This window comes from Pseudopipra pipra, chromosome 15, assembly GCF_036250125.1.
Source record: "Pseudopipra pipra isolate bDixPip1 chromosome 15, bDixPip1.hap1, whole genome shotgun sequence".
Lineage (NCBI taxonomy): Eukaryota > Metazoa > Chordata > Aves > Passeriformes > Pipridae > Pseudopipra > Pseudopipra pipra.
The window spans coordinates 11,153,108-11,171,320 of record NC_087563.1 but is presented as its reverse complement, the minus strand read 5'-3'; the positions used below and the strand labels follow the sequence as shown (position 1 = coordinate 11,171,320).

General features: G+C 40.0%; 1 protein-coding gene and 1 long non-coding RNA gene across 4 annotated transcripts; one reads left to right on the top strand and one right to left on the bottom strand.

Annotated features, from left to right (window-relative positions):
• Positions 1-1,173: 1,173 nt before the first annotated feature.
• Positions 1,174-5,058, bottom strand: LOC135422606 (uncharacterized). The gene is made up of 2 exons (XR_010434528.1): positions 4,104-5,058; positions 1,174-2,614 (listed from the first exon to the last, which is right to left on the bottom strand). It is a non-coding gene; the product is annotated as an uncharacterized LOC135422606 (long non-coding RNA).
• Positions 5,059-5,585: 527 nt separating this feature from the next.
• Positions 5,586-17,997, top strand: UBLCP1 (ubiquitin like domain containing CTD phosphatase 1). 3 transcript variants are annotated; one of them, XM_064671908.1, is made up of 11 exons: positions 5,586-5,682; positions 8,014-8,207; positions 8,569-8,660; positions 9,081-9,166; positions 9,259-9,374; positions 10,404-10,502; positions 11,442-11,479; positions 13,682-13,780; positions 14,232-14,348; positions 15,498-15,625; positions 16,978-17,997. In XM_064671908.1, exons 2-11 carry the CDS (start codon positions 8,054-8,056, stop codon positions 17,003-17,005), a joined length of 957 nt encoding a protein of 318 aa, XP_064527978.1. In that variant the 5' UTR covers positions 5,586-5,682; positions 8,014-8,053; the 3' UTR covers positions 17,006-17,997. The 3 variants fall into 3 exon arrangements, with proteins under 3 accessions (XP_064527978.1, XP_064527976.1, XP_064527975.1); XM_064671906.1 differs by having other exon boundaries at positions 5,599-5,723; positions 8,017-8,207; XM_064671905.1 differs by having other exon boundaries at positions 5,599-5,723.
• Positions 17,998-18,213: the final 216 nt, after the last annotated feature.

Here is an 18,213-nt window from a genome sequence, read left to right as displayed (position 1 = left end):
TCAGGCTTAGGAGGTTCACAGAGCCCCTTGTGCACAGGGCTTCTCTGATCTGCTCAGTGTCTCCTCTCAGCAGTTGGGTTTCCTCCTTTGTCACTTAACAGGTCCCTGCATGACAAATGTTTGCAGCTCTTGTTTTATGTATCTTGTTAATAATCATGCCACTATCAGTCAATCCTGTTGTACCTGGGGTAAACACACTGCTCCAAACCCTGCACTCTGCTTCACCAGTCTCCAGCCACCCTGTTTTTCTGCCTGGCTCAGCCCACTCACCACTGTGCCCTTGTTCAACACTTGCCAGTACCTCACTCCTTATCACAAGGAGTATGAATCAGTGTCATATAAGGCATAAGAATTTCGGCCTCATTTCTAGGGGCTGCTTGTCTACTCATGCCATACATGGAAAAAATTCATGAGTCACTTCTTTTCTGTTCTTTGTGGGCTCAGTTCAACGCTGACTGAGGTTATGGGGATGGTGCAGGATCTCTAAGTCCTACCTCTCTGCAAAGCTGCACAGGAGACAAAAAGACAGCAAGCAGCAGAGAGACAAATATATATTCACAACTATAGACAGTAACAGGTATTTATAGGAGTTGAACTGGAAGTATCTGTTATTATTTTAGAAGTAATTATATCATGAAAGTATTGTAGCAAATCCCCAAAGTTCTCGCTTCAATTTGCAAGCAGACAATAGGAACTGAACCCCACCTTTATTTCATTCTATCATCTCTCAGCATATAATTCTGTAAATGTGTTACTTCACAAAAGCAAAGGCTTTGTAACGAGCAGATCAGGTATGTGCCATTACCACTGTTTTGTCAGACATGGCTTTTTTAAAGCACCTCAACTTTCTGCTTCATTTCTCTGGAATTTTAAAAGCCTTTCCTGCATTTTACACTGGGTGGCTGAGAATTCTGAACTCAATGACTGTTCATCTCTCATTATTAACAGAGGCCTTTGGATTCCAGAATTTCAGTGATCAGCAACTGAAGACAGAAGGGCACCACTATGGTGATATCTCATTAAAACTTTGAAAAGACCTTCTCAGAGTTCAGATAATGTGGAAGCTTGATTTGTCCATGCAGATGGACAAATGCCAGCACCCGAAACTGCTTACAAAGAAAATCCCTCATAAGAATTCTCAAAGAGCAGCAAAATATGCTGACACTGCATGCATAAGGTGGACAATAACATGGGCAGTTTCATTTGAAGCTTTTTACAAGCCATTGTTTCAGAAAATACTCATACATACATATGTAATAGCAAAGGAATGTCTTAACAAGTAGGTTATATTGCATAAAGTCAGACAAAAGTTAAATAATGCGAAAATTAAGATTGCCTGTGAAACCTAATTTGGTGCCTCGTGTGTAATACTGATGGCAGCCAGCCCCCAAAGCCTTTCTGTTCTCTTCTTGCAATTTTATCCCATTCACTAAACAAAGGAATGAATAAATTTTAATTAAACTTTAATTCAGGCAGAAACACATACCCAGGCACAGAAATTGGGAGCATTACTGGGTGCCACAATAGCAACAGAGCCAGTGCATCTCCCTCTGATTTACCTACTCTCACTCTGTACCCCCATCTCAAAAATTCCCCTGCTTTTCATTATCTGTGACCCTATTTCCTAAATTTCTGCCCATCACTTAGCTTCTCATCAACCCTTATTTTTCCTCTCACTGCTTTTCAGAGCTCTTTCTAGAATTCAGCCAGTCACAGTTTCTCAATTTCCTATTTGTTTTCACTCTCTTCAAGAAACCACTTCTGCAGTATCTTTGATAATTAAATCTCTCCTATGATTACATATATTTTTATCACTTTCATAATGCTGGAGAGTGCTGACTCCAAATAAACAGCTGCTGTGATTTTCAGTGTACCTAAAGGAAAGCCATAGCAATCTCTGTGTTGAAAAGCTGGAGAGCTGGGTGGTGATGTAAGGAAAGGGATGAATCAGGTTTTGTTCAGTGAACAAAAGCATCACAGTTCTTTCCCAAGATCCCTTGCCAGTGGGGCATCATCTAAAATACAAAGAATCGAAGTAAATAAAATAAAAATCATTGGGCTGAATAGTGGCAGAAGAATAACAGTTGCATTCAGAAAGTGGAAAATCATATGGTACACGGGTACAAGCCTCTAGTATTTATAGCATCTCACAGTGCCAACATTAACTAAATAATCCTGAAAAAACTCCTGTAAGGAAACTACGTAAATATTATTCTAACCTCCCCTTTATTGATAAAGAAGCAGAGACAGAGACTTACTGTATTAGTGATAACCTGGAAAAGTGTTTAATTTCAAACTTGAGACATTTCCATGTCTCTAGCTGAGCTGCCAGCTCCTAAAGCATTACTGAACACTGGGAATGCAGCACTCAGTGTTGTGCCTGGAGTCACAGTGACTCAGAATCACAGGGAGCATTCAAATGCTGCATTTCTGGGGCACAGTGATGGCAGTGTCCAGCACACCCCGCTGGCTGCTCTGCTGCAGTCAAGTGGTGATAAGCAGGGCAGGAGACTTGCACACACGGCTGAGTCAGGCTGGAACACTGGGATGGGATTAGACTTCCGGAGTGTGACACTCTCAGACATCAGTGCTTCTAGCACCTGCTTAGAACAAACTATGTAACGGAGAAAGGGGACAGAAAAAAGCAATAAAGTATTGTAGGAAATTGTAAAAAGAGGTGTGAGAGGAAACCAAAGAGCATAAAACATATTAAGAGTAAAATACACTGCTACCAAGGTATTTTAAGGATTCTTCTATTCTTAGTGCAGAATATGGGCTCTGTTCTAGATTTTTTCCTAATGTGGGTTCAATTTATAAGTGGGGTAGAGAGGCTGGTGCATATTCAAGTGAGTTTTCTGAACTAAAAGCAATTTGGAAAAAAAAAAACCAAACAAAACTTTTAAGACCTTGAAATCTGTCTGTTGGTCCCTTCTTAGTCTGCAGCACATTAACATCTGCACTGACTCTCCCCATTAAAGTCACTGAATAGAGAAATATTTAGCATCTCTCAGGCCTGCAACGTCATCACCTTTTGCTTTCTAACTCCTTAGATCACAGAGACGTGATCTAATCTCTTAATTCCCAAAGCAACCTTTGGAGCTTTCCACACAGTTTTCCGCTTTAAATTTTCAAGGATTCTTACCTAGCTTCCCCCTGAGTTACTTGTGGGAATTTTTTCTCTCTTACATGCAGCATGAACAGCAATTTAGGAGAAGAGCTCCTGGGCTTCAGTAGTTATGCACAGAAGTGCATTGCTCAAAACGCTCAGAAATGCGTGATGTGAACCTGAGGCACGGGAAGGGAGCCAGGAGGCATCAATCTGACATGCAGTCACTTCTTTTATTTCACCCTAGAGCATCCCAGGACGTAGCAGTGCACATCAAGGTGAAAGGGAACGTGCATGTGCTTTAGAATTTCCACACTGCTCTTCCTGCCTCTTGCCTCTACTAAATTACCACAGTGCAAACCCACCAAGAAACATATTCCTCAGTACAAAGAAAAGATTATGCTGTTTGGGTTCTGAATTGTAATTATATGGTCATAATCAAATCACCACTTTGCACTTATTAGCGTTAGGATTGAGCACCACCATGTGTTTTCACAGCTAAATAAATGGAATTATTTATCTGCACCATATGAATGTCGTCAGGATCAGAGCATCTTTCGAGGATGTCCTCAAAGCCAGGATACTAAAACACCAGCATCACACCAGAAACTAGATATGTATAAATACCTATAAATACCTTTTCATATTACTCCTCAAACAGAAAAAAAACCCCAAACCCCAAACCCTACTGCCTCTTTTTCAAGAGAGCTTTTTTGAAGCCAACAAGAAAACAATAAAAAATATTTTAAAAAAATCACAACTAGAGAGGCGATCGCACCACATGTCATTTTTGTAGCCTGAATTTTTAAGAAGGCCTAGAGGGTGCATATTTTCATGACAGGGTGTGACTTCAATTACTAGTTGCAGTTTTGGAAGCTTCCCAGCGCTACTGCAACGCGCTACCTGTGTGCAGAGGACAACTGTGTGTCATTACAGCAAAAAGTAAACCCTTGGTGACTGGGATACAAACACAGCAACTGGTTTTAAGTGGACTTACATGCAGTCAGAAACTAAACTTGACAAGAAGAGTTGTTACAGCAATCTCCCTTTTGCACCACTCTTCTGGAAACCAAAGCAGTGCTTTTATGTGAAAACCTGAACACAGAACAAACTCAAAATTCATATCCAGGCAGGAAATACATTAAATTAATATCCACTTAGGAAAGAAATCAGGCTTCTACACACTTTTTGCTTATACTGCCCTTCTCCACTGAGATTTATTTATACTAGGAATAGCTCTTAGAAGTTCCACCAGCTACTCCAAAGAAACTTGGACTCAGTACAGAGCTGTTTATCTCTGCTCTTTTGTTCTCTTCCCTACTTATCACCAAATTAAAAAGAAAGAGAAAAACTATCTAACCTCTCAACACAGCAAGACCTAAGGTAATGGAGGACTGAAATCTTCACTTCCTTCCCCATATTTACCACCATCTCTACCAAGTGGAACCGCAGTCTGTGTCACCTCCATGTGATTTCACATAAGAGACCACACTACTGCACAACTTTCTTCCCTTTAAACTATTTCTGTAAAGCAGAATATGTGAGTGCAAAAGGCCATTTTGGGGCAAAGTACATTTTTTCTTCTACATCCGTTATCCACCCACAAAACCACTGCAGCTGAAGCCAGTTCCCAAGAATCCCACCAGTAGCCAAGAAGTGACCCCTGATTCAACAGATACAACAATATACCTGTAGAGAGTCAGCTTAGGAGTGAAGGGAGTTTTGAGTCATAGAATCATGGAATGGTTTGGGTTGGAAGAGACCTTAAGGATCATGTAATTCCAACCCTCCAGCAGAGGGAAGGAACACTTTCCACTATCCCAGGTTGCTTCAAGCCCCATCCAACCTGGTATTGAACACTTTCAGGGATGGGGCAGCCACAGCTTCTCTGGGCAACCTGTGCCAGTGTCTCACCTCCCTCACAGGGAAGTATTTCTTCTTAACATCTAATCTAAACCTACTCCTTCAGTGTGAAGCCACTCCCGCTTGTCCTGTCACTCCAGGCCCTTGTAAATAAGTGTCTCTTCATCTTTCTTTAGGCTCCCTTCAGGCCCTGGAAGGCCACAATTAGGCCATCCCGAAGCTTCTCCTCTCCAGGCTGAACGATCCCAACTCTCTCAGCCTTTCCTCATGGCAGAGCAGCTCCATCCCTCCCATCATCTTGGTGCCTCCTCTGGACTCGCTCCGTGTCCTTCCTGCGCTGGGGACCTCAGAGCGGGGCAGCGCTGCAGGGGGGTGTCTCAGTCGGTATCCGTGGGTACGGAACAATCTTCTTTAAAGGTTAACGACAGAAAAGGCACACTGGCGGCACAGCTGCCCCTGCAAGCCGCCTCTGCGGCCTCCCCCGGCGCTGAGCTCCCACGGGCGCAGCTCCCTGCGCGACCCGGCTCCCAGGGAGCTCTCTGACGGAGCAGCCCCGCGGGCGCTGCCCGCCCGGCCCCGCGCACATCCGGGGCCTCCCGCTTCCGCCGGGCGCCAGTTCCGCTTCCTGCGGGCGGACGGGACGGGGCCGGTGCCGCGGCCGGTGAGCGGCCGCTCCGCGCTGCGAGGGCGGATCGGCGGCCCCGGGCAGCCCGGTGGGTGCGGCGGGGGAGGATCGGCGGCCCCGGGCAGCCCGGTGGGTGCGGCGGGGCCGGGGGGGAGGCCGGGCCGGTTTAGGGAGGCGGGGGCGGGCGGTGGTGGCGGCCGTGCCGCTGCCCCCGCGGGGCGGGAGCGGCGCCGGGGCCGCAGCAGCGCCGTGTGGGAGCTCCCCTCGCCAAGGCCGTGTCGGTGCCGGGACAGCCCGGCCGGGGGTGGGGGGCGATCCCGGGCTGGCACCGAGCTGGCCCCAGACCCCGCTCCCCACCTGTTACGGGGCCGCACTTTGTACGGCTCATCAGGCACTTTGTGTGCTTCGGGGGTTTTATCTTTATGTTGCTTAGTGGGACTTAAAGATGTGGATGTCTCTCTTCGCGATCTGCCAAGATAAATCGGTGCGATGCTACAATTTCACAGCACGACTTCAACGCTTTCTCTGTGACCTTCCAATCCATTGGCTCCTGGTGGTCCAAGGGCCTTGTGAAGGCTCAGGAGGTGTAATTAACCCAAGGAAGTTGTATTTCACAGCACCCAGCCCCCATGGTAGAGCCCTTCTCCCCGTGTCTTCCTCTGCTTCTGATCTGCTTTCCTGTGTTCAGTGATTCGGTCCCGTGGTGTTTGGTGTGGGATAAAGGTGCCTTGTCCCTGATGCTGCTCATCGTGACGGGGCTGTGGTTGTGTAAGGATCAAGGGTTGGTCAAGTGCTCAGCTTTGGAGGGATGAGCGTTTCGATTTAGCACTAGACAGAGACTTGAGAAGTTTTCTTGCAGTTCTTTCCCTGTACGTTTCCTTGCAGAATGATTTGAGGTGTATGGTACAGGTAAGGAAACAGGCAAATAAACCCTTCTTTCTGTAAACTTAGTCCAAGGATTGTGGACAGCAATAATTTATGGCAGTAACCCTATGTATCAACGTTGCTTGACATTGCAGCCTTAATCTCAGTCGAACCTCTTAGTGCTTCCAAGACCCCTTCTTCATGAGTCTTTTTCACAGTATAATACCAGGTCCCTATCTGATTTGAGAATATTCGGGGAAAAAAGGAAAAAAACCCATTCTTTTTTTGTGATACCACTTTTCCTCTTCCTTTGCTTTCAGGACTCACAGGGGCAGTAGTGTGGAGGTGAGGCTTGTAGTGTCCTCAGCAAGCAGGTTGTATCTAGCCTACTTCTCACCTGGTCTGAGCTTGGTGGGGATACGTGAGCAATTGCTTGTTTGTTCCCAGTAGCTTTTACTGCATAAAGGAGAAGTATTTTGTCTGAGAGCAGGTAACCACTGACAATACAATGCTAGAGAAGAAGAAGAATCAGATTTTTGGATTCTGAGATTTTTTTAGAGTTGTCAGACCTGCATTTATTGGTGTAATGCATTTCTTGAAGGTGGATAGCCTCAGGTTTTTCACAGGTCTGCCCTCTCTTTGAATAGCAGTCTTTTGAGGACAATTTAACCATCAGTGGTGCAGAGGCCTTCTCTGCATCTCCTGACACTCTGTATCAGCCTTTTCATACCTTTCTAGCTCCTTGATTCTCTGTTTCCAAACCCTAACAGACAAAACCACGTTCTTAATTTTGCATTAACCTAAAAATCTTGGATTTCTGCTGTGTTTAATGTAGGACTGAACTGTTAAATACAGTTTGTATAAACGATGCTGTGTAAACTAAGGAGAGTATAATTATGGTTGTTTTGTCAGCACTGCAATGCAAGTGCAGTTCTTACAGTGTAATTGCATTGTGCAGGTGTATGTTTTGGCTTTGTTTTCAAATTCCTACATTGATATTGCTACAGTGAGATGTGACCTGGGGTGTGTATTACTGCAGGTAATGTACAGTGAAAGGAATTAGAGAAATCCACTGCCAAAAATGGACTGTTGTGTTCAGAAAACTATTTTTGTGTGTTTATGTATTTTAGGTATTTAATATTTGCTGGTTTATTATTGCATGTGTAAAGGTACCCATGGGTGGTTTGGTTGCATAAGTGTTGCAGAGGACGTTTCTGAGCTTTGCAATGACTTTTACGGCGCTGCAGTGCTCTGCTCGAGTGCTGGGTGTGCAGTGCACAGGCTGTACCTGCACAGAACACACAGCCAACGGTGAATGTGACATTGCTAAATACATCAAAGTGGAACTCAGAGCCCCAGTTCCAGCACTGCTCTTTATCCCTTTGTTTCAACACTTTGTCAACATGTTTATCATCCGCTCATGCGAAACAAACAGCTCTTTGATGTGCAATATAATAAAAAATCAAGAATACTTTAAATAGATGTTATGGTTTGTCTTCTGAAAAGAGCAGTTCTCCTATTTCTTCCTTACGTGATCTTTGTTTTCCTCCTGCAGCAGATTTTTCAGAAAACAATACTGAACATATGCTTCAAGGATGTCTCTCTCTCTCATAATAAAATGGGGTGGACAGGAGTATACAATAACCTCGCTGTCAGAAGAAGACACAGTGTTGGACCTGAAACAGTCTCTTAAAGGCCTTACTGGAGTGTTACCAGAGCGTCAAAAACTACTTGGGCTTAAAATGAAGGGTAACTATTCTTGTTTGATGTTTGTTATGGATGTGCCTGAGATGTTTAAGGACAAACATCCTCTAAACCTAGGCAAGATGCCCACTAACAGGGCATCTACCTCCCAGTTCTAGCTCTCAAGTGAACATGAATACAGACATTTTATAAATCACTGGATATTGATTATTATTGATACATTTACCTGGTAATTAACTCAATCCCAGCTGAAACCAGGACACTGTATATGGAAGAGAATGATAATACAGCTTGGGATATCTGGTATTTTACAGGGAGCTTATTTCAGTTAAGCATGAAATGTATTGACATTTTTCTAAAATCTATCCCAGTAAAAAAATTCAAATATTACCTGTTTGTGTTACAGGCAAACCTGCAGATGATGATGTTAAGCTTGGAGCTCTCAAGTTGAAACCAAATACAAAAATAATGATGATGGGCACTCGTGAAGAGAGTTTGGTAAATATTTTACCTGTTTATTAGGTTAAATTTAATTTAATTAAATTTAATTTAAATTGCGATTTTAAATTTTGAATATTTCAGTCATCATTTGTTAAATTATATAGTACAGTAGATTTCTGTTTGCATTCATTTTTCTATGTAAAGTTAGCTTTCCTGAAGATTTCTGAGAGCAGTGTGTATTCATGAAACTCCTGTATTTCTCTGAACTTGAAGTACAAACCCATTATTATGATATTCTCTGACTTCTCAGATCTGATCGATCGTCAGTATACTTTAGTAATTTTTTCCACTACTTAAGTGAAATCATTTTGGTTAAATAGTATTTTTGTCCTGTAATGTGCAGTAACAGAAACTTGATATCCGTTGCTATTTTCCTTCTGTGATTCTAGTTATCCTTTATTATTATTATTCCTTTAGGAAGATGTCCTTGGGCCACCTCCCGATAACGATGACGTGGTAAATGACTTTGATATCGAAGAGGAAGTTGTGGAAGTAGAAAATAGGTTAGGAGTTTTAGCTATTAAAACAGTTTGTTTCTTATTGAATGTAGAATGTGCATTTTAATTAACTGTAACTTTTTGCACTGTTACATTAGGGAAGAAAATCTACTAAAAATTTCCCGTAGAGTTAAAGAATACAAAGTGGAAATTCTGAATCCTCCTAGAGAAGGGAAAAAGCTGCTGGTTCTAGATGTTGATTATACACTTTTTGGTGAGTTTTTATGCAACTTGTGGTATGTTTTTGTTTAAGAGCTCGGTTTATTTGCCAGATCACATTTCTTGAGTTTTGCTTTGCTGTCTTATACAACATACCTTCTGCTTTGTGTGATTTTGTGGTCTTCTGCTCACATTTTAAAAAGCATTTGGCTTTTAAAATGTTGCATGGTGTTGATTTTAGTGCAAGAAGATATAAAAAAGTGGCAATTTAGTATTCTGTCTAAATAGTCTTTCTCTTGACACCTTGTGTTTTGTGGCAGGGCAAGATATTGTAAGATAGTCATCCTGGTCTGTACCTGATTGACTCCATTTTTTGGGGGGATGGGACAATAGCTTCAAATTTTATTTACAAATTATTACTAAACATTCACAAAAGCATGTTTTACCTGAAAATTCTGTCAAGCTGGTTTTTTTGGAAGCCAGAATTTTCCTTCTGACTTAATTTTTTCTGGGATGTAGGTGTGTCATGGCAGCATAACTGTGAGTAGTAAATAGTAGCTTTCCTTTTTGATGAGATTTGTTTCCAATCTAAGATCAAAATTCAACCCATTACTGAGTTTAAAATTTTTATTTAAAGGTCTTCTGCTAGCAGGTTTTGGCAACAGTTTTTGAATTGGAACAGGCAATATTTGCATCTCTGAAATGAGCTTGATATATGCTTACAAAATAGCTGGACTAGGTTTTAAGGAGTCTGTTTCATATATGTCCTGTTACAAATTTGCTAAGTGCACAGATGAACTATTTGTCCTGACTTTTCAAAGATACTCATACTCAGAGAACTGATTTAATTATTAGCTAAGCCCTCAAGGTCTTCTAAGGATAAACAGATAAATATCCTCTCTGCTTCTTCTTTCTACCTTTAAAACAGAGATGGTAGTTTGCTATGAATTCATGCATGATCTTATAGTGCCTCAGTGTTTCCTTCATGAAACTCTTCAGGTCTTTGGATAGATAGGAAAGTCAGTCTGAACTTTAATAACTTATACTTTAATAATGAATTGCATATCTCTTATATTCTTTTTAGACCACAGATCGTGTGCTGAAACTGGGGTAGAACTGATGAGGCCATACCTTCATGAATTCCTGACTTCTGCATATGAGGATTATGATATTGTAATTTGGTGTAAGTTTTATACTCAGTACCTCAGAGTTTAGAGTAAATTGTCATTCAGAGCAGACACTCCAGGTAGGAGGTTTTTATATTGCTTTTTAGTGTGAATCACACTGAAACAATACAGAAATGTTTGGCTGTAAGTCACACAGCTATTAGGGATATTTTAGAAAAATAGTAATTCTTATGTGAAAAAGCTGACAGCAATGGGTCTCAGCATCACTTTACTGAGTGTTACTTTGTACAAACAAACAAGTGCTTGAAGTAACAGAACTATATAATCAACATTCAAACACTGTTTGATAGTGATCTTTACAAATAATCTCCATCCAGACAATACCTAGTGAACTTCCAAATGAACGAAATTCTCCTGTCTACAGGGATGGTTGATCCTTTGCCTTTGCATGCTGGGTTATTTCCTGTCCAACAGCTGCAGAACAGACTTTAGCCAGAGCAGGGTTCAAACCATATTAAAATTATATTGCAAAATGTCATTTTCGTAGTCTGGAACAATATTTCTACATATTCTTAGGTAAGTGGGCAATGTTGAGACTTTGTCCTTTCCAGACCTTATGTATTCCTATCATTGCTTCCAGGAGGAAATCTGCACAGGCAGTGTGATTCCTCAAACCAGATGTACCCCATTCCTTATGGTCCTGCAGACTGTAGAGTTTAGTAACAGCTGATCTAGAAAATGGTTTCAACACTTGCACTGCTTATCTAGTTCTTCATCTGAAAAGTAAGCTTTTCCAGATAAGAACAGACTTCCATGAAGGAAGACTGTCTAAAAGGCAGTAACCCTACAAGCTGCAATAAAGAGATCTTTCTGAAATTAAATTTTGTGTAAAAATTTGACTTATGAAGTGAGCAATTTCTTGGCTTATTCATTTTTTGCCTGTTAATGACTTATTTTGATGAAGTATTCTTTCTGTTTTCTCCCATTTGTTTCAGCTGCTACTAATATGAAGTGGATTGAAGCCAAAATGAAAGTAAGTTGTCCTGAAAATGTGTGATTGGTTCCTGGTTTGGGTAACTCTTCGTGTAGTTGGGCTCATCTTATCGTTACAGAACGGGTTAGAAACTGGGGAGGTTGTATGAATCATAACCTCAGTATTTTAAATTTTCGTAGTCACTTTAAATTGTCTCCATCAAAAAACTAGATTAAGTCTAACTTTAGAATTCCACACAAACTATCAGCATAGGTGCTAAATTTAGCAGAACTAAACTCAAGTCAGTACCTACTGAAACTTGAATTTGTCATGCAGCCTTCACAGTTGCTTTCATCTCACCTCTAATTATAGATCTCTAGTCTTTAAATGTAATTTTTTTTAAAGGAGCAGACAGATGTGAGATGCTGCAGTAGGTTATCAAGAGGAAACTCTTCATATTTATCTTTACCTATTGCAGCTGTGTGGTTCTGTGACTTCCTCTGCCTTATTAAACATCCTGTAAGAGCTCTTCTTTCAGTCCTGGTTTCTTCCGTACTGAAATCGGGCAGGAAGCCAGTTTTGCACAGCTAACCCCGTGGTAAACATATTTACTGTCAGGCTTAGCTGTAAATCTAATGAGCTTACTAAGAATTGCTGTGTGTTTGGTTGGTGGGTTGGGGCATTTTATAAATCAAAGCTTGTTTCCATCTCGGGAAAAGGTTTTCCAAGTTTAAGCTTTTATATCTCCACTTATTATTATACACTATTTTTTTCAGGTTTTAACAGAGCAAAGCACATTTTTTCTAGTGTTCTCTTCCTCAAAATAATTAATTTCTACAATTTTTTTCTAAACAAAAATGCCTCAGAGTGATCTCAGAAATGGGAACCTGTAGTCAGAACTGTAAAGTGAAGTTAGTGCAAGTACAATCAGTGTTGAGCCTTGCAAACACTGTACTTCACGTGGCAGTGTTACATGTTTATCTTGTGTCTGTCAGTGTAGTGCAAGGATTTGATCTTGTGGAAAACCAGTGTTCAAAACTGGGCTGTTTCCCCTGCACTTGTCACCTTTCTACATTTCTAGTTTGCTTTCCCAGCCCTTTCATGTTACTGAATCTCTCTCTGTACCTGTTCCTGAATCTTGATCCATTGAGATTCCTACCACTAGATCGCACCTGCTGTTTCTCCTTAAACTGGTGGCACCAGGGGTGCTTATCTACAGAAGTTTCAGTTTTTGTCAGGGAACAGTGATCCCAGCAATGCTTGGCACTGAAGTTTTTGTTTTAAACTACAAAGCAGGAACAGCACTAAAAAGAAGGGAGTATCAGATAACCAAATTTAATCTCTCATTTGCCATCTATTTATGCCTGGAATTCAAACAGTCTAGAACAGCTGGTTCTGTCAGTATAACAGGATACTGACCCAGGCAGGTAGTGCTTTTCATCTGCCAGATTCACTTTTTCATATGAAAGCAAATCAGTTACATGTGGCTGGATATTTGCAGGAGAGCTGCTTCAGTGGATATTTTCTCCTTGTTATGTAGCTTTGCATATTACTGCTGTTGGACACACCAGAAGTCATCAGCAATATCTGTGTTATACCATGTCAGCAGATTTTACTACTACTTTTCAGCATTTGAAAGGAATTGAAATGGAAATGATGCTCTCTCATCTAGTTAAAGTTTTTTAGCTTTAAAAAGGACGTTTTCCTTAGAGTCTTTATTTCAAAAGTTATCAAATCTTTAAAGTGCAAACTGACAGATTTCTGGCTTATGTCTTGGACATGTACAGGAGGGGATGCTAACAATGAACTGTTACAAATATTTCATCTTAAATTGGGCTGTGGTTTGTGCAACTCACTGTAAGGAACAAATAGCAGTCAGTACACAGTTGCTATAGGTAGTAAAGTTGAGGCATGTAGAACTTGTGAAAGATTGTGCATAAAGGTATGAGCAAGGCCTCTCTGTATTTTGCCTTTTCTGCAAAGTTGCTTTGATTTTATGCTGACATCAGTTTTTAAGTTACTGCTACTAAACACTGCAAAAATAAATTCCTATCAGCTTTTTTCTCATGGTAGAACAGTGGACATTTATGATTCTCATTGTGTAACAAATTTAAATTGCCCCAGATATCTATTTTTAGCATGTCTCTGGTAATCCTCCGCTGCTCACCCTGTGACAAACAATGTGTTGTAATTGTGGCTCCAGTTGTTCAGCAGTAAAACTGTCTTAATTAGAAGCTTTAATAGTAAATTTTTATGATGCAGGAGCTTGGAGTGAGTACCAACACAAATTACAAGATAACTTTCATGCTGGACAGTGCTGCCATGATAACAGTGCACACTCCTCGAAGAGGACTAATAGATGTAAGTACCTATTTTCTCCTGATCTTTTTCTACATTCAGCTGACTTGTTGCCATACCCTTTTGGAATATTCAACAATAAAGTTGTGCTGAAGTTTTCATGCAAGAAAACTGTAAGAATCTTGGAATCACAGTTTTTTTTTGCTACTGAAAGTCTCTATTAATGTTTTATTTTGAGTCATGCATTTGTATGTCACAGGTTTCAAATCAAATAGTAGGTAACGGTTGCAAGAAAATTTAGTACCAACAGAAAGCTTATCCTTAGTGTGGAGTATTTATTATGTTATATTATTTCACATATCTTCCTTTATTAAAGCCAAACTACCTGCTAATGCTAAAGGAAAAGAATACAAGTGTCTGTTTAAGTTTGGAATCAGGTTCCTATAGATGGTATTTTCAGCTCCTGTATATGATCTGATTTGCCTCAGGTACCTTGTATGTGTTGTATTTCCAGGTGAAGCCTCTTGGTGTTATCTGGGGAAAGTTTTCAGAATATTACAGCAAAAAGAATACTATTATGTTTGATGATATTGGCCGAAACTTCCTAATGAATCCACAAAATGGACTCAAGGTAATGTAAACTGGAATTGTCATTTATTGTTACTTTTTCTTCATCCTTCAAATAGTATTTTCTCATACTTCTTAGCCATATCATAAGGAAAGGCTATTCTTAACTAGAAAAGTTGCATATTTTATTTTTTATTTACAGTGCCATTTGTCTGGATTAATATTTCCCTAAGAGTAGTATTAAATAAACTTTGTTTCACTATTAACTGAGCTTTTAAGAGACTACCAAAATCAATAAAATTATGATTTATGTTTAAGTTATACCTGCAAGCTATAATTGAGCTGGGCATTGCTGACAGGCACCATTGAAATATATGACGTTCAATCTCAAGAGTGGTCATATTAAATAGACAGAAAATAAATCAAATAACAAGTGACTGTACTTCATGGTAGTATGCCAGTGTAATCACAAGTGTTCTCTTTGGATAAATAATTAGTACCTTGAGCTGTTTTGATACAGAACAGCAAATATTTCATTTTATACAACTGTCAAACAGTTTGTGCTCTGTTATTAGTGCTGGTTCTGAATAAGAATGAAACCTAAATTTCTTCGTATATACAATGGTAGAGCAGTGTGGTACTAAAAGAAATTTCATAAATTTCTTTTAAAATGAAAAAGATGTTTTCAAATGCAGGAATTCAAGATTTCTTTGAAAGTATCCATGATGTGAAAAGGGTAGCAGTTGATGAGATCTAACAAGATGATCTTAATTGGAAGGAGAATCAAGAATAGCAAAGATCTTGCTGGGAGAGAATTATCCAGAGAGGTCCCTCTAGCTCAGATTTGAAAGTTCATAATGCAGGGCTGAAAACCCCTCTTGCGAAAATCTCTGTGAAATCATATTAGAAAATGTGCCAGTCCATTCCAGATCATTTTATCAGTCTGTCTGGGAGGGGAAGGCTCAAAAAAGTGCAAGAGAAAACAAATTTGTTCCAGGGTGGTGCAAAGCAAAACCCCCACAGTCCAGTTTGCAGGAAGAACAGGGCAAATTGGATGTGACCACTAATGGAAAGGTTTTTCTTCCTCCTACCTGTAAGAAGTTATAACTTGAGATAGTACTGAAAATATACCTTAATTCATGGTAAATGATAAAGAATCTAAAACTTTTTTTTGTGAACCAATGGTTATACTCAGTTTATTTATTTTGTGTAGATAAGGCCCTTTATGAAAGCACATTTAAATCGGGATAAAGACAAGGAGCTTCTAAAGCTCACTCAATACCTCAAAGAAATAGCAAAACTAGATGACTTTTTGGAGCTGAATCACAAACATTGGGAAAGGTAAGAACAAAGTCAAAATTCTTGCTTCCTTCTGTCCCTGACCTCACATCTTTTGCTTGAGGTTGTCTCTACAAAGACCAGAAACAGTGGAGCTGATGAACTTTGGCATCACTTATGAAGTTATGAAGATCCTTCAGTTTGAGTAGAATTTTAATAAGGTTGTAGTGTTTGGGCAAGTTCCCTAAAATGATAAGATTTTGACAGAATGCATCTGTGTTTTCATACTTCTCCAGTATTCAGGACTGCCAATTATGCAATTATGCTTCCTAAAAGGAAAAGAATATTTGAAGGAACCTGATTCTTGGAAATCTCTCTCTTTTCCCTGCAAAGTTAGGCTGTCAGTTCAGATCCCAGCTCCTTTGTTAGGTGGCAACTTTTCTGGCAGTTACTTCAGAGGTCTGGGGTGTCACAGAGTGGTTCTCTGTCACTACCCTGGTTCTGTGGTTTCATAGTATTCATCAGCTCCAAGTTACTGTGTTATGAACAAGAGTTTTCCAAGTGCTCAGGGCACCAGTTATCAACCTAACTCTTGGTAGAAAATAACTAGCTGAAGTGTTTGGGCAAAATTCTTCTTAATGGTTTTGTGCAACAGCCTGAAGCTTCAATGCATGTGAAGAAAAGTGTGTGCAATTTGCTGTTTGAAAACCACCTGTTCAGTGCTTAAAAGAACAGCCTTGCAGGCTTGGTACAATTTTCTTTCTTGTTTCTGATTAGGCAGAAAGTCAAATGTTAAACCTTAAAAGCAGTGAAAGTCACTGGATAACTCACACTGTCAGTGAAATTGGTTGAATTCTTTTTCCTGGAATATTTGCAAAGCCTTCACTGTCACACCACGGATTGTTCCAGCTCTAGTGCTAGGAGAGCTGTGGGATCAGAATATAAGCCATTTAACATCACTCAGGTTCTCTAAAGAAGCTGGTGGAAGGCTGTTCTTTTCAGGTTATGCTGGATCACTGTTCACTGAAGTGCTGAATTTTTTTGAAGGAGTGCCATTACTAATGGGCCTTTTTATCTTAAGGGATGTAATAGCCACTTTTCCAGCTGATGTAATTTTCCATCCTCTTTAAATAAAACAGGTTTCCATTTCCTTCCTCCCTTTTGTTTAAAAAGCCTGATAGAGTCTAACTAAAAACATGACTTTGAATTACTGTAAGATAACCTATCAGGGAACTGAAAAATGTTGAAATCAAATAAAAATCATAAGTGGTGTTGATTGCATTTCTAGTTTGGGGTTATCAATAGGGGCATTGTTAGTGAGAAAAGAAAGCAGATTCATACTTTGATCTTAAGATCCTGGATATATTTGTGCCTACCTCTTATGTTGTGAAAAACTGTACTTTTATTTCTTTCAGGTATCTTTCAAAGAAGCAAGGACAATAACACTAATAAAACTGTGTGGCACTGAGTTGAAGGGAACATCACTAAGATCATTGGACTTTTCCTTGCTTTTATGCTAGAGTATAATAGTGCTGGACACTGGACCCAATGCCAGAATGACTGCTAAACTTGGTCTTCCAGTTGGTTGGTTGTGGGTTTTTTAAAAGATCACAGCAATAAGCTCAAAGTGGGAGAAACAAGTCAGTTGCTTTTTCTTGCATTCAGTTCTGGCGTTACTTCTCAAAATACGTTCCTCTCCTTTGCTGCCCAAGTACAACCATAACCATCAAAGACCAAAACCATTCTGAAACTAGAAAGAAATATTTAGACCAAAAAAAGTTGAGTAAAAAGCCAACCTTGGCAATGTATGAATTGTATAAGTCCTCTATTCCCTCCATCTTTAGAAACAGTCTCCCTCTCCCATTCCAGTATTTAAGTCTATAAATTACAAGTTGTCTAAGTTTGGTATGTATTAGTATGTCAGTGTTTCTCTGTGCAAGACAGTAAGATGGGAAAGTACCACCTCTGTGGCAAATTTACCCCAGTATGTGAACTTGTACTATAAAGCAGTGTTTACTGGAAAACAAAAGATTGAAGTTTGAGAGAGAGAAACCCACTGTTATTTGGTCAGTGAAAAGCAGTCTGCCTGAAAAATTCCCCTATGCCAGATAAAGGGTTTAAACCTCAGATGGGAAAGTCACATTCCTAAACAAAGCATGAACAAAACCCTTGTTCTCTTCTAGCTAAATCTTGTCAAAGTGCAAACACTGTGTTTAAATACAATATTCAGCCATACTGTTCTTAAAATATCATTTACTTGCGCTGCTTATGCCTGCACTAGAGAAGTGTGATGTGACTGCTGTTTGGCATTTCCAACACTTGTGCATTATGCAGTTCATGTATTTGAAAGAAGACTGACCCTTTCAAATAAAAATGGTATATATTGTTCTTAAGGAACTGTAGCAGTTGTGTAAATAATAAAGACCTTTTTCATAGTTTGTGTCCTGTGCTGCCTTAAACATTTAGCTTGCATAATAGAGAAACCATCGATAATACTAATTTTGGGGGTTTTGGAGGATTTATTTGGATTCCAGAGACACGGGTTTTGCGTCAGTAGTTAAGTAAGAGACTGGTATGTGCCACTGCAGATTAGGGCAGTGGTGCTGAATAGTGGAGCACCAGCCTGGCTGGGAAAGGAACCTTGACAGCAC